This window comes from Vidua macroura, chromosome 13 (genome assembly GCF_024509145.1).
Source record: "Vidua macroura isolate BioBank_ID:100142 chromosome 13, ASM2450914v1, whole genome shotgun sequence".
Lineage (NCBI taxonomy): Eukaryota > Metazoa > Chordata > Aves > Passeriformes > Viduidae > Vidua > Vidua macroura.
In genome coordinates, this window is record NC_071583.1 from 5,482,750 (window position 1) to 5,496,061 (window position 13,312).

Here is a 13,312-nt window from a genome sequence, read left to right on the forward strand (position 1 = left end):
CATAAAGGAAGATTTAGAGAAAACAAAGGAAATTGGTTTAGAGGAAGGGAGAGGGGAAATAAAGACTGAAACAGGATAAAAACCTACAGAAAGCAGCTGGTAATCTGCCTACATTGTAGACCTTTCACTAAATGACAGCCTCTGTGTCTGGTGACCTCCCAGGGGTGGTTTGGAGGGTTAGAAATGCAATGTGCCCTGGATGCTCATTGCCCACAGCCTGCTCCCAGTCAGGGCATCTCAAAATTTCCCTTCCTCCAACTGTGCTTCAGCTCTTCCTCCCTCCATCCTCTGAGCAGGGAACTCCAGAGCTCACATTTACCTCTTAGGACCAACCAGGCTCATAATGGAACTGGAGTAACCACGGCAAGCGTGAGATAAATATCTAATAACCACTCAACTCATTCAGTTCAGCGTGTTATCAACAGCAGGAATCAGCATTAAACAATTACCCAATTCTGCCCTCGGGGAAAGAAGGAAATGCAAAATATTTCCAAAGAAGTCATTGAGGAGGATACATTCAACCTCAACAGAATTCACTGCATCCTGCCTGGCAGCTCTCCTGACTCCCACTGTGCTGCGGCAAATTGGGATACACAAGGTTGGAGGATCATTAATGTTTCTTCTCTGCTTTTGCCCACCTCTGAGCCCCATCCTCCACCCCTGCTGGCTTTTAATGGATAGAGGGAAGATCCTGGTGCATCCACATTCCTGGGAAAGCCAGGAGCTGCCACACACACTTCCCCCACTTCACAGGCTTCACTGTGAATTTCCCTACTGTATTAAGATTTCAGTAGAGGACAAATGTCAAGGGAGGGTACAGAAGTGGTTCTGCTCTTAGGCACTGAATAATCTAATTTAGGGGCAGCTATCAGTGCTGCTTTGGCCTTGTTGATTTTCTCTTCCTAAGTCAGTGTTCAGACACTCACAGCTTTTGTCTACTGCTGTTATCAAGGCATTTGCATGCACTAATCCATGACAAATGGTTTCATTTGGTGCACATCTGATTTCCTTGCCTGCCAACTAGAAAGAGATAATAGAAATACCACGAGAAACTAAATTAGAACTAAAGGAGTCATCTATTTGTTGGAGAAACTCAAAACAAGGTTAGGATAAACACCACCCAGGCAGCTGAATTAATGGAGAAAGAGCTGAGATGTCAGCTGAGGAAACACAGTTTCTAATTACCTGGAGGGGGAAAAAAAAAAAAACGAAACAAAAACTGCTTCACAAAAAAAAAAGCTTCACTAAAAGATGCTGCTAAAGAAATAATTATATTACAGATGTGGGAGCTGGCTTAGACACAGCCATTCTCTCTCAGATCCTGCCCAAGCACACTGAAAACAATCAGGAACTCAGAAACCTCAGTGAGCCCAGCTCGTCCCTTGGGTTCCCCCGTTTCACACAGTAGTGACTTCTGGCTGGCTGACCACCCAAATTTGAAAGTACTCCATGCAGGTAACCAAAAAGAGGAATTTAATGTGTTAATGAAAGTCACAGTAAATTGTGTTAGCTTAGCCATGAGAGCTTATGATTAAAGCAAGGTTTCCCCCAGATTTCTGCTGTTTAATGCAAAGTGTATCCTTCTGTTAAAAAGGGCAACTTCTGAAAACACCAGACCTACTTTTACTTTCAGGGTAGCTCTTAACCAGAACAAGAGCTGGTACCAGCCAGAAGGACACACAAGACCCTCCTCATGTTCACCCTGGTATTGAATTTGAACTCTCTGTGGTCTTGATTCCTCTTGGGAAAGAGGCAGCCACTGGCAGATCTGAAATTCTGCTTCCAGACAGGATTTTTGCCTTTATCAGAATGATGGCTTGTTTTGGGTAGCTGCTGCTATCTACACAGATAATTTTTTTCCCTAAAGAGGAATATCAAGGCAGAAATAAAGAAGGCACAAAGACATCAAATCACTTTTTAAAGTTTCAACTTAGGAAACTGATTCTTAAAAACAAACAAAAAACCCTCAAATATTAAGTGCTCAGAATTTCCCACTCAGTTCCAATTTTGGCTTTAAAACATGAAATAGGCTGGTGTTCAAAGGTTTCTGAACTGTAAAATTAGCCAATTTTTAAAGACATGATAGAAAGCATAGAAATTACTGTATCATAGAAATAAGATGGGCTTTTTAAAATTAATATAATTACAGGAAGTACCTATATCTAGTAATATTTCAGTGTATTTTACCATACATTCCTTATCCTCAGCACCTTTAGTCAGTCCAGAAATGAAGCTAAGGTCTTCTCTAAAATGCAATTTTTTCAAAATGCAGTGTTCTGAACATGACCTTAATGATAGTTTCAGCGTTATTTGGTCTCATTTCTGTCTGATTTTTGGTTGTATTTAAATTCAGAATTATTCAGAATGTGAACACTTACTTTTTAATATGTTTATATAGGGAAATATATGAGCTACAGATACTTTTAAACTCTTGAACATGTTCAGTCACCACTGTGTTCTTGTGATTCCTGAGCAGCACATAGGAAAGAGGTGTTAACCAATACATTCCCTTCATGTCTGCATGTTCTTTTAAGAAACAAACATATAAATCAATGAAACCAATTTTCCAAATAAAATGTCCTTGCTTGCTCTCAAGCACTTAATTAAACACCATTAACTCTAGTTTGTTTTGGCAACCAATTAATGTCATGATCAAATATAAATAGACTCTGCAAGAAAAGATTATAATTAATAAATCCTGAACAACACAGTACAATTGCTCTGAAGCTTTGCTTGCCAGCAATATTTCACAGCAGTTTTGGAGAGTATTAATGAGGACAGTAAAAATAAAGTTTCAACAGGGGGTGCAGTTCAGATCCTGAGGCTCTTGCCTGCACCCAGGCTGATCTGTAGGTTGCTGCCATTATCTACACAGAAAAATCACAGTCCCAGGTTCCTCACTTTCCAACAAACTGATATGTACATGCATAGGAGTCTTTCATCAAGTTCTCCACAGATATAACTTTCACTTGTGCACACTTTAATTGACAGTATATTCTATTTTGCTCCCTGTGTTTTGGTAGGTTCAAAATGAGGGTTCTTGATTCAGATTTGTCAGCTACAGAAAACTAAATTAATCCAGCAGATCTTTGGATCATGCATGAGAATGGATTAAAAACATTCTTTAATCTGAGCCAACAGCTCTCCGGATGATCAAGAGACAAAGATCACTGTTTAAGCTGCTTTTTGGTTGTCTATTCATTTAGCAACAGTTAAGGTACATGGTATACAAGTAAACTTAACTGTTCATGGTAGAATATTTGTGCCCAATTCCAAAAATCTCCCAGCATGTGTGGCTGGGTGGGAGCTGCTCATGGAGAGCAGATTATTCCCTGGGTTACTTGGAACTCAGAGACAGTGCACCACAACAAGGGTACCCATCCCAACAGATTGTTTATGTTCTGTACTTCCCTCGCTGATTCTCAAGGAATCACTTTCACATCATCCAAAAACAAGTAAAATTTTCTGTTCCTGCCATCATTTCAGTTCCCAAGCCAAGCTGTTTTCTCAAAATAAGGATTACAATGGAACAGTAGGACAGCTATTGATTATCATGATAGCAACAGTGATCCTGCACGCTGCTGTCATTAAGTGACCTTTCAAGAAGGGCAGGAATGTTTTCTTTACCCACTGTGAAGGAAAAGGGGCAAACTAGTATTCCAAAAGAAATACAGAAGGCAAGAGAGAGATGTCAAAAAACAATCTAAACAGAGCGTAGAAATATGAGTCACAGAAACATTGGGCTTTGTAACTTCATTCAGCTTAATTTACACCCCCGATTCCCCATTGTGCATCACTGCCTGAGTCTCATAAATTTAGACTCCAACTGTGCTGCAGTCCTCGTGGTCCCTTCTCAGGGCACAGTGAAGAGAAAGCTCCAGCATCACTCCCATGCAAAGGAGTAAGATCAGTTGGAAAAAGCTGTTCTGTGTAGGGCATCTGAAAACAGCAAAAAATGCTGAGATCCACCAGGAAAAAAAAAAAAATCTTTCTCACAACACAGGTTGGTTTCACAGAGTGGAAAGAAAAACATTCAGAAGGAAACACAAAGATTATAGATGGTACAGGATAAAATAATATCAAACTTAAAGGGGAAAGCACATCAATCTTGTGAAGCAATGCACTTGAATATTACTTTTTAAAATATAAATGAGCCTTGGACTAAAGCAGGCTAATCATTAAAGGCATGTTTCTGATGTTATCAGCAGAAATACTTCAGTGCAGAGCTATGTAGTTTGCCTCTGGGGTTTATATTTGTAGGTGCCAAATTTTCCTTGGGACTTCACCACCACAGAATGAATTCTCACATTCTTTAAGGCCATGACAGCGAGCCACAAATAGTGGTGTGCACTGAAAGGTCCCTGCATGACTCACCAGGGCCTCGAGGCTGCACTTGGCAAGGGAGGCTCAGCACAGGGCTGGGAGCAGGAGATGCTGCTGGGGCCAGCACAGCAAAAGGAGCTTTTTGGTCCCTGCCTCCCCAGGGAAGCTCCTGCCCAAGTGTCTGCCTGCAGAGAGGCCTGAGGGAGAGCTGAAGTGGCTGAAGTGGCACGGGATGGGGACAGGAGCACGGCAGGAGGAAGGGCACAGCAGGGGGACTAAACCAGAGCACAGAGAGTGTCAGTGCAAAGCACCCACACGGGAGGCATCACCCCATTGTCCCTGTGGGAGCACTTTGCCATTGCTGTTTTGAACAAGGTGTGCAGTGAGGGTGACCCCAGGAGTGCACCCACAGGAAAGGAAAGGTGGTGCCCAACTGGGAATGCAGCCACGCTTCCAGCAGCTCCTGGGGAGCCCCCCGGGCTGCTCAGGGCCCCAGTGCACACCCTGGCCATGCTGCTCTTCACAGCCCATTGAGCTGACACACCTGCTCCCCCTGAGGTTGCTCCATGTCCCTGGATCAGCAGTAACAAGGCATCACATTCAGCAGTGTCACTGATGACAGCTCTCCTCCACCTGCACCAAGCTGTGAGGATCCCAGCTGCCCTTCTCCTCCTGCCACTGACCAGCCAGGGAGGACAGCCTGATCCCTGGCAATGCCAGCCTGTCCCTTCCCCTTTATTTCCCCTGTGTCCCAGCCAACAGACCCCCAAAACCCCCATGCCTAACCCTGTCTCCAAGCATACCCTGGAGCCATGCTGGTTTTGTTTCAGAGGTTTGATTTTTCATGGGGAACAAAAAAAAAAAAAATCAAAAAAACCAAAATCACAGGGTGCAATACTTCTGATCAAGTCTGCTGCTGTAAACAAGCCCATCACACGAGCACAGCAGGCAGTTCATTGCCATCATGCTGCTAGAAACCCTACCTCATGCTTAAGTGTTGATTTTGTCACATCAGTTCTCTTCCTAAACAAAATAGGTGTCCACATACATCCAAATGTATTTTGTATGTGACCAGGAACACACTAGGTACTTAGAACCTGGATTTCTTCACTTAGCAGTTGGTAATTTCACATTTTCAAGAGCAGCCTGTCAAGGCCAAGTGGGTATAACAAAGGTATCACGAGGGAGATCTTTCCAGTGAGTGACTGGAACAGCTCCTTGTGAGCAGGATTTTCTGACTGTGAACAAACCAGGGCACTGTGCTGCCTCCTGTGCATTTGCTGGTGTAAATGAAAACTGAATCAGACCTTAGAACTTAAAAATGTGCTGATTTTAATTAACACAGCAAGAAACAATAGCTGTCACCTTTCATGGCCATGGCTGGCTGTATTCCTGCCTGGCAATTTGAACGTTGTATACCGAAGGCAACAGTTTGCATTCACACCATGTGATTGATGAAATACAATTCTTGCTAATCACAGAAACTTTTATATATTAACTGCCTAGTGCCACACTTGCTTCTGTCAACACCAAGAGCAAAAATCCTGCTGAACTCACCTTCCAAATCTCAATTGTTCTACAAAGTAGAGATACATTTTATTTATACTTTCCTGAGGAATTAAATTCAAAACCCTGTCTGTTTTGAACTGAATAGCCACATATATGGGGCATATGAAAATAGCAGACCTTTTGAAATGTGAAAATATGCAGTTTACCCCAAGGCTATAAAAAAAAATCAGTGGGAAGGCCAAGATCAGAACTAAGACATTTTTTGCTCACAGCCACAGACTACAGTTTCTGCAAAATGCTGTCTACTGAGAAACATGCTCACAGCATCCTTAGGTTGATGTTCCTTATTAGTTGGTGCAGAATTGCTTTGAGACTGATTTTTCCATCTCATAATATGTAGTACAGAGAATCACTACTTGAGAAGATTTTTAATATGCACATCATTAACTACTGTCACAATAAAAGGTACTTCATGTTTAGCATCATAAAATTCCAGCCTTGATTCAGTCCATGATTTCTTCCTCCGAACAGGCCTATTTTTAATTAACATATTTGCAAATGTCAGCAGTGCTACAGTGGGTACTTTTTTCTGCTCGTGCCTGCCTTACATCTTTGCACACAAGACTAACTTGATGTGTACCTAATTCATTTGCACAAACTTACAGGTGAATCCTATGTCCTTCCAAGTAACACATGGCCAGTGTTGTCACCTATGATTAGCTGAAAGATACAATACTTTGTTATGGAACAACATCAGAATTTTGCAAAGAATTGCATGATTGAAAGGGTGATGGCTGTTTTATTTTTTTTTTTTAACTTGAATCCTGTACTTTGCTAATATATTGTGTCACCAAATCCCAGCATCTACTTCCTACTGGTGGGAGGATCAATCCTGTCAATCAGATAATCAAAGAACTATCACAGGCACTCAGATAACTGCAAATCAACATGTCCACTCTAACCCCTCAGGCCAATTCAACAGCCCTACAACTGTGTGTATCTTAGAGACCAAAGCAACCAGCGTGGAATTCTTTTCATTGCCACTTTTTCTTCTTAAATCACACAGAAATGACAAGCTTGCAAAGAAGATGGAGATTTGTTTCCACATAAAGTTATTTCCTGTGAATGCTTTCACACATCCTTTCCTAACATGATTTTCATGAAAATGAAATATAGTCATAAAAAACCCTGCAGAAAGCCACGAGTATTGCCCAAGGGAATTACACTGCAGTGAGGTTCTGCAGGTTTACTCCCAGGTCTCCTCTTCCTCCCCTACCCAAGTCAAAAGGAACAGGCACCAATATTTAAGGGCACTAAAGAGCAGCACTGAAACTTCTCACTGTGTTAATGAGACAAGAAAGAATTAATGAACAGGCACAAATAACACAGCATCATTCATCTTATAAGCAAGCAGTATTTACTATGGCCACACTACCTGTGCCCACCTGCCAACGTTTCACAGAAAAGAAAGCTACAGTCAATCACAAACGCTGTCATGTAGAGCAGTTTATCACATTTGTTTCCAGGTTCATACCTTCTGCTAAGTCATCTAACTGAATATAGAAGTACTGAATTATAAAAATGAAAAATTATACTGCACTGGGAAGAGGCTTTAAGCTTCTGTGATTGCACAGTGTGTAAAAATCTATTTCACCCCATTCAGATACTTGCTTAAGAAAGTTTCTGGGAGAAAAAAAAAAAATTATCAAGCTCAGAAATCTCTGATGATAAACTAACCTTTTAATATATTTCCCTTGATTTCCAGGGTTTCCAAACTGGATTAACTGCTGCGGTCCAGATGGATATATTCACTGTGTTAATCCACCGTGTTCAGTTCAAGTTTATTATGCTAAATACACTCCAAGAGGATTTTATCTTTTACTTGCACCTTCCTGTGCTCAGTGAGACTCTTCTATTAGTTAAGAATGAGAAGCACAAGATGGGGTGGAACCTGCCTTTTTAATTATCTTGTACCAAAGTGGCCCCATGATGGAGATGAACTGCTCAAATTCTCTTATTTTAGAGCAGCTCATTACCTATGCATGATCACAAACTGAAAGAAAAGGTATGCTGAGCATGCTATTGATTACAGCTCTATCTGCCATGATTCAATAAGTTGAAATTCCATACACCAAATATTAAATTACTGAAATTATGCTTTGGCTCATCTGCATCCATTTTTTATTCACTTTATTTGGCTGAACAGTTTAATCTTACTTACAGAGTTTCTAACTAAAACTAAACTATGCATTCCTAATAATATAAATATGAAAAATAGGGTGTGCTCAGGGACTGCAGTTGAATACATTAAAATCACTCAGTTTGCTAGTTAACATATTTCCATCCTTTTTATGTACAATCTTTCACATTCAGTTGGCAGACTGCAAATTCATGGCCTTATAAAAAAACCACTGTCTTGATTTTCTGTTGTGACAGCAGAAATCGTCCAAAATATCTAAGAGTTTCCCTAAAGGACACTCACAGGCTGGTACTTCCCAGGTGCAGCACAATCTGAATTTGAGGTGAACATCATGTCAAATTCCACTCATCTGTCAATGTAGTGGATTATTTCTTGAGAGACTGAAATTGGCTGCCTGGGATCAGAACACCATCAATCTTATTCATGTAGGGTGCAGAGAAGCTGCCTGAGCCAGGCTCGCAGGAGGGAAAGCTTGGCTGCTTCTAAGTAGGTGATGAGGCAGCTGTAAAACCTTCACTCTATCTGTAGCACATCCCTGAGTGAAAGATTTTGTCATTTTTCACATTTCCCCAACATTTGGTATGCATCCAGTGTCTTGCTGTTCTTGCTTCATAAAAAAGGTGATTTTTCAAGCTTGGGCAAATGTTGCAGTGCTCTGGATCTGCCCAGCTCTCATTTTTTCTCATAATGTCACTTGTTTCAACTGATTCCATAAAATGATATTGCATTTTCCTTTTACATACCTGTGCAGCTGGGCTCTTTTTCCCCCCTTTCCTTCACTAGGGACACGCTCAAATAACCAGCAGCATTACTGGTAATTGCACTATAATAAATCTCTGCAAGTCCCAAAGAAGTCCCTCAGCCCTCACACTTCAAGCACTCCCAGATTTCCAGTGCCAGGGGGTAAAGGTAACACACTTGGTTAATCTGATACTCTAACATGGGCACTGAGACCTAGCCTAGCAAGGATTTTGGTCTAGTCCTCAACAACATTTATGTTTCATTAGAACAAACCAAGACAATGCCAATACCCGTGATTTCTGGGCAAGAAACGTACTTGGGAAAACTTTGAGTTTTAAAGTTGCTAAAGACCTGTGTTCAAGATCATTTGTCATTGAAGGGATGTCATTCAATCAAAAACCATTAAAATATTAATTGCCACATTGTAAAATGACTCATCACTGTGAGTTAACACTTTCCATCTTTCATTTCTACAACTCTTAAAGCCTCTCCCACCTTTTCTTTGGATTCGAATTTGGTTAAGTGACATTCTTGTCCCATCTAATTTTAACCAGATGAAAATACTGTGCTAGAAAATGCCACCACCTAAATTTTTATCACATTCAACTGCAATTAGCAGTTGAAGGAGTTATGTGATCCATTTCTATTAATAAAAACACAATAAAACCACTGCTGTGCTGTCCCTGCAGACCCAGCAGCCCAAGTGAGCTGTGTTCTCCCCTGCTAACCTGTGGGATTGATTCTGCCTTTACAGGCACTGCACTCTATTCACAGTCCCAAATTCTCCTCCAGGCCACACTTTTGCAGCCCCATCAATTTCAGAGGTAAACCTGAGAACTCCAGAAGAAGTGTGCCTCTTTTAACCTGACCTCCAGCACACACACATGAGCGAGATTGGTGCCCGTGGTTTAAGGAGCAAACCTGACCCCAGTTTGGGTCAGATAAGCACAAAGTTCCACAAACCTGTGCTCTCACAGTGTCCAAGTTCTACAGAAATTCACCAAATGGGAAGAAGGGGAGAGAGAAACAAGGACACAGAAACTGAACCATTACCCACAATGGGATTCTTATGCTGGGCAATTGTTAGAAAAGGATATTAAAGGATGACTATTCCCACATCGGACTGGCAAAGCACAACACACATTAGACCCACCAAAAAACAGATGCTGTGCAATACAAAGGCAAACAACTCATGAAACTTAAATGGCAAAAATAATTTTGGTTAGTCAATCATTTATCAAGACAGACAGGAGCATGGGCAGAGAGCCTGCAAGCCCAGAGTTGAGCTCAGTCCTACCTGGTCTGTGCAGGTGGTGCTGCTGGAAAGTGTGATGGAGGGACCCCTGACAGAGCAGCATTGCACAGGCACTTATCCACAAATACAGGACCCAGGACATTGCAGAGACCACTGCCATTCTCTAAACAAAATATTAGAAATGCATTATTATCCAATGCCTTACAGCACACACAATAGTCAGCTTCCATTACAACAGTGTTTTTAATATTTTTCTTTTTCAGTCCTTTTGATTATTATTCCCCCCCTGCAGGATGCAATTGTACAACAAAGGTCATGCCCAAAAAGGACAGCTGAGGTAAAGAGACATCAACAGAGGAGCCTGGGTAACTTTAATAATTCAGTGGTAAAAATCAAACTGTAGTAATCTGAGGACTAAAAAAAAACCCACAATATAAATGGAAGCTGGGAAATATTCTCACTCTGATCCATAGCTCAATTTACAGGGGAGTTAAAAATGTAAACCAAATTTTAAAAAGTCACAACACCAGCTAGAAAAAACCAACATGATGTCCAGACAGTATCAAAGCTGCTTTAAATACATTGCAGAAAGGCATAACACATCCTCAGATATCCAAGACATATTGCCAAAATACTCCATCCCCAAAGCTAAAAGGGCTATTACTGACCCAGAAGGTAACAGTACCTTGTTTGGTTTTTTGCTTTTGCAATCATTAATTATTAATCATGCTTCTGTCTACCAAACAAAGTAATTGTTTCTCAGAATTATGTTCTAATCCCCAGATGAAATCAGCTTCCTTTTGTTCGACCTGTGCATGCACAAGGACTGGAGTATGGCCAGACTGAATTTCAGAGGTGTTCTATAGAAGACCTGATGTTTCCACAAAGCAGATTGTATGAAAATTTAAAAAATATTCCCTTTGCAAAGGGAAAAAACAATTTCTTTGTCTGCTGGTGCTGGTGCACTTGGCCATCCAGTGCAGACAACTCTTTTTCCATACTTGTGTTCATGGCTGTACTAACTGGCTGAATTTCCCTCTGACTTGTTAACTTCAGCAGCTCTTTCCCAGTGCCTGCAAGGATCAGGAGGTTTGCAAGGCTCAGCTACGCTACACATCGTCCAGTTCCCTTCACAGCACCTTCTGCTGCATTTCAGATGGCCAAATTAATCAAACTTCAGGCACTCTCCTCACTCAGCCAATGACGGGATGCTGCTCTCTATCTAATAATCCAATCAGCTGAACATCATTTTCACAGAGCAAGAAAGACTTTCTTCAATCTCTCACATGGAAAAAAATCATGTCTTAAAAAAAAAAAAATCTGCATGCAATATCAGGGGATTTCTACAGTAGGAAGATGAACAATATTAAAAGAGTGAAATGCTGTGGTAATAAAATATATGCATATAAATCCTTTTTTTCGCCCTGATTTTAAAGCAGCAGAGTCTTTGGGAAGCTTTTTAAGTCTAATTAGCTGAAATGAACCACATAAACTGACAAGTATAATTAATAGAGAATACCAAAGCATTATTTTGATCAGCATGAGGCTCTTCCTTTCTCTGTACTGAGTGCTTGATGCACTGCTTGGTGTATAATTAATTTCATTTCCAACTGTTTGCTTTGCAATATACAATGCACTTTTTCTCCTCTCTTTTTAGACCCATTTATCTTGCAAAATAGATTCAATCTCCCCACATCAGGGAGCTCCCAGGAGGCTTCTCGTGTCTTCAGGAATTAACACGTTCTTGTCATAATTGGTGCTCCTGTGCTTTTTATACCACAAGGCAAAGGGAAAGGTGAGCCTCACGCAGGGGAATTTCAGGTGTTCAGGTTATTTAAACTGAACTTTAAAAATCCCTGTCAAAGAGCCAAACTTCCACAACCTGCTAAATGCTCCTGTGTCTTTCCTCCAGCATCATGTTCTTCACACATGGACAGCAGACTTACTTTACCCACTCAAGCTTTATTATTAGTTTTTTTTTTAAATATAAAAACATCTCTCAAACATTCTCTATTTCAAACTACCTTTGCTCAAACCCAGCATTTCTTACAAACATTTCTTCATTCACTCGTTCGTCAGCAAACTGTCACACACACAATTTCACCCAGAGATCATCTTATCATTAATATAGAAACACAGCAGTGAATATTTTCCACTTATTATCTGATGAGTTCCAGATCTGCTTTCTGAATCTTAAACCCTGAGGAAGCTCCTTACCTGAGTAATCCAACCAAGAGCAGAGCACTCTAGTAGTGTTCATCGGAAAGATCTAATACTTTTTTAAATCCATCTGTACCACAATAAGGGATTTCTTTTATAGCTTCCCAATAATCTTCTTTATCAGGATTAAAAGTAGAAAAAAAAAATCTCTTTTTCGTTACAAATCCTGTTTCCAGAGTAAAGAAGACATCTGAGCTCTCAGACTGCCGTCAGAAAAGTGGCCAAGGTTTGAGGGGTGGAAACCTTCTCATTTTCACCTTTAGATCATTTCCTAGCATCCCCTTCTGCTTGACGAGCCCTTTGAAGTGATGGTGCGATGAGGTGCAGCGTGCAGGACACTGGAGGCCGAGCAGCAGCTCCCGAGCGCGGGCAGCGCGGCCGCGGCTCCGCACGGGCGGCACAAGGCGGCGGCTCCCGGGCGCTGGACCTGCCGGAGTCTATTTCAACACATCCCTGCTCGGGAGAGTATCACATGTGCCTTAAAGCGACACAGCCCTCGCTCGGCAGCCCCAGCCAGCGGCTGGAGCTGCATTTAAATAGCGGCAGCAGAGCCCGCACGGCGCAGGGGAGCGGCCGCTCCGGCTGCGGGAGGCAGGTGGCGATGGGCAGGAGCGAGCGCGGCCACGGAGGTACCTGGGGACGGGCTGGTTCCGCCGGCACAGCCTTTATTCCCCAGCCTTCTTCTGGCACTTGTTCACCAGAGCAGAGCGGGGCTTAAGGGAGTCGCTTCCCTTGCACGGAGAGCAGCACATGCCTGGCAAGGGGAAGGGAGGTGCGGGGAAAGTGTAACGAGGCACACGGGAGAGCAGGAGACTCCTACGCGCTCCCAGGGGCTTTCCAGCACCTTGCCACAACTCGGAGTGGAAGCTTTCCTTCCAACTCCATTTCCGAGGCATGTCTGCAGACAATGGGGAAAGAGCTCTGATTTACTCCCAAATGCTAAAGCTCAGCTATGCCAGATTATTTATTGCAGTTATTTATTCCCCACATTTTAAGTGGCCATTTACAGGAATGGAGTGGTTTCCTCTCCCTCTTGTACCTTATGTAATTATTTTTTTTTAAAG

The 13,312-nt window shown here is 41.9% G+C and overlaps 1 protein-coding gene across 2 annotated transcripts in view; it reads right to left on the minus strand.

Annotated features, from left to right (window-relative positions):
- The window catches only part of TAFA1 (TAFA chemokine like family member 1), a 206,344-nt gene extending 193,446 nt beyond the window's left edge, over positions 1 to 12,898 (minus strand). The window contains exons 1-2 of one of the 2 annotated variants that reach the window (XM_053989330.1): positions 12,246 to 12,898; positions 10,071 to 10,191 (exon numbers count right to left, since the gene is read on the minus strand). In XM_053989330.1, the coding sequence (XP_053845305.1) occupies positions 10,071 to 10,188 (118 nt within the window). In that variant the 5' untranslated portion in view covers positions 10,189 to 10,191; positions 12,246 to 12,898. The remainder of the gene's footprint in view (positions 1 to 10,070; positions 10,192 to 12,245) is intronic. The other variant, XM_053989329.1, reaches the window with a different exon arrangement.
- Positions 12,899 to 13,312: the final 414 nt, after the last annotated feature.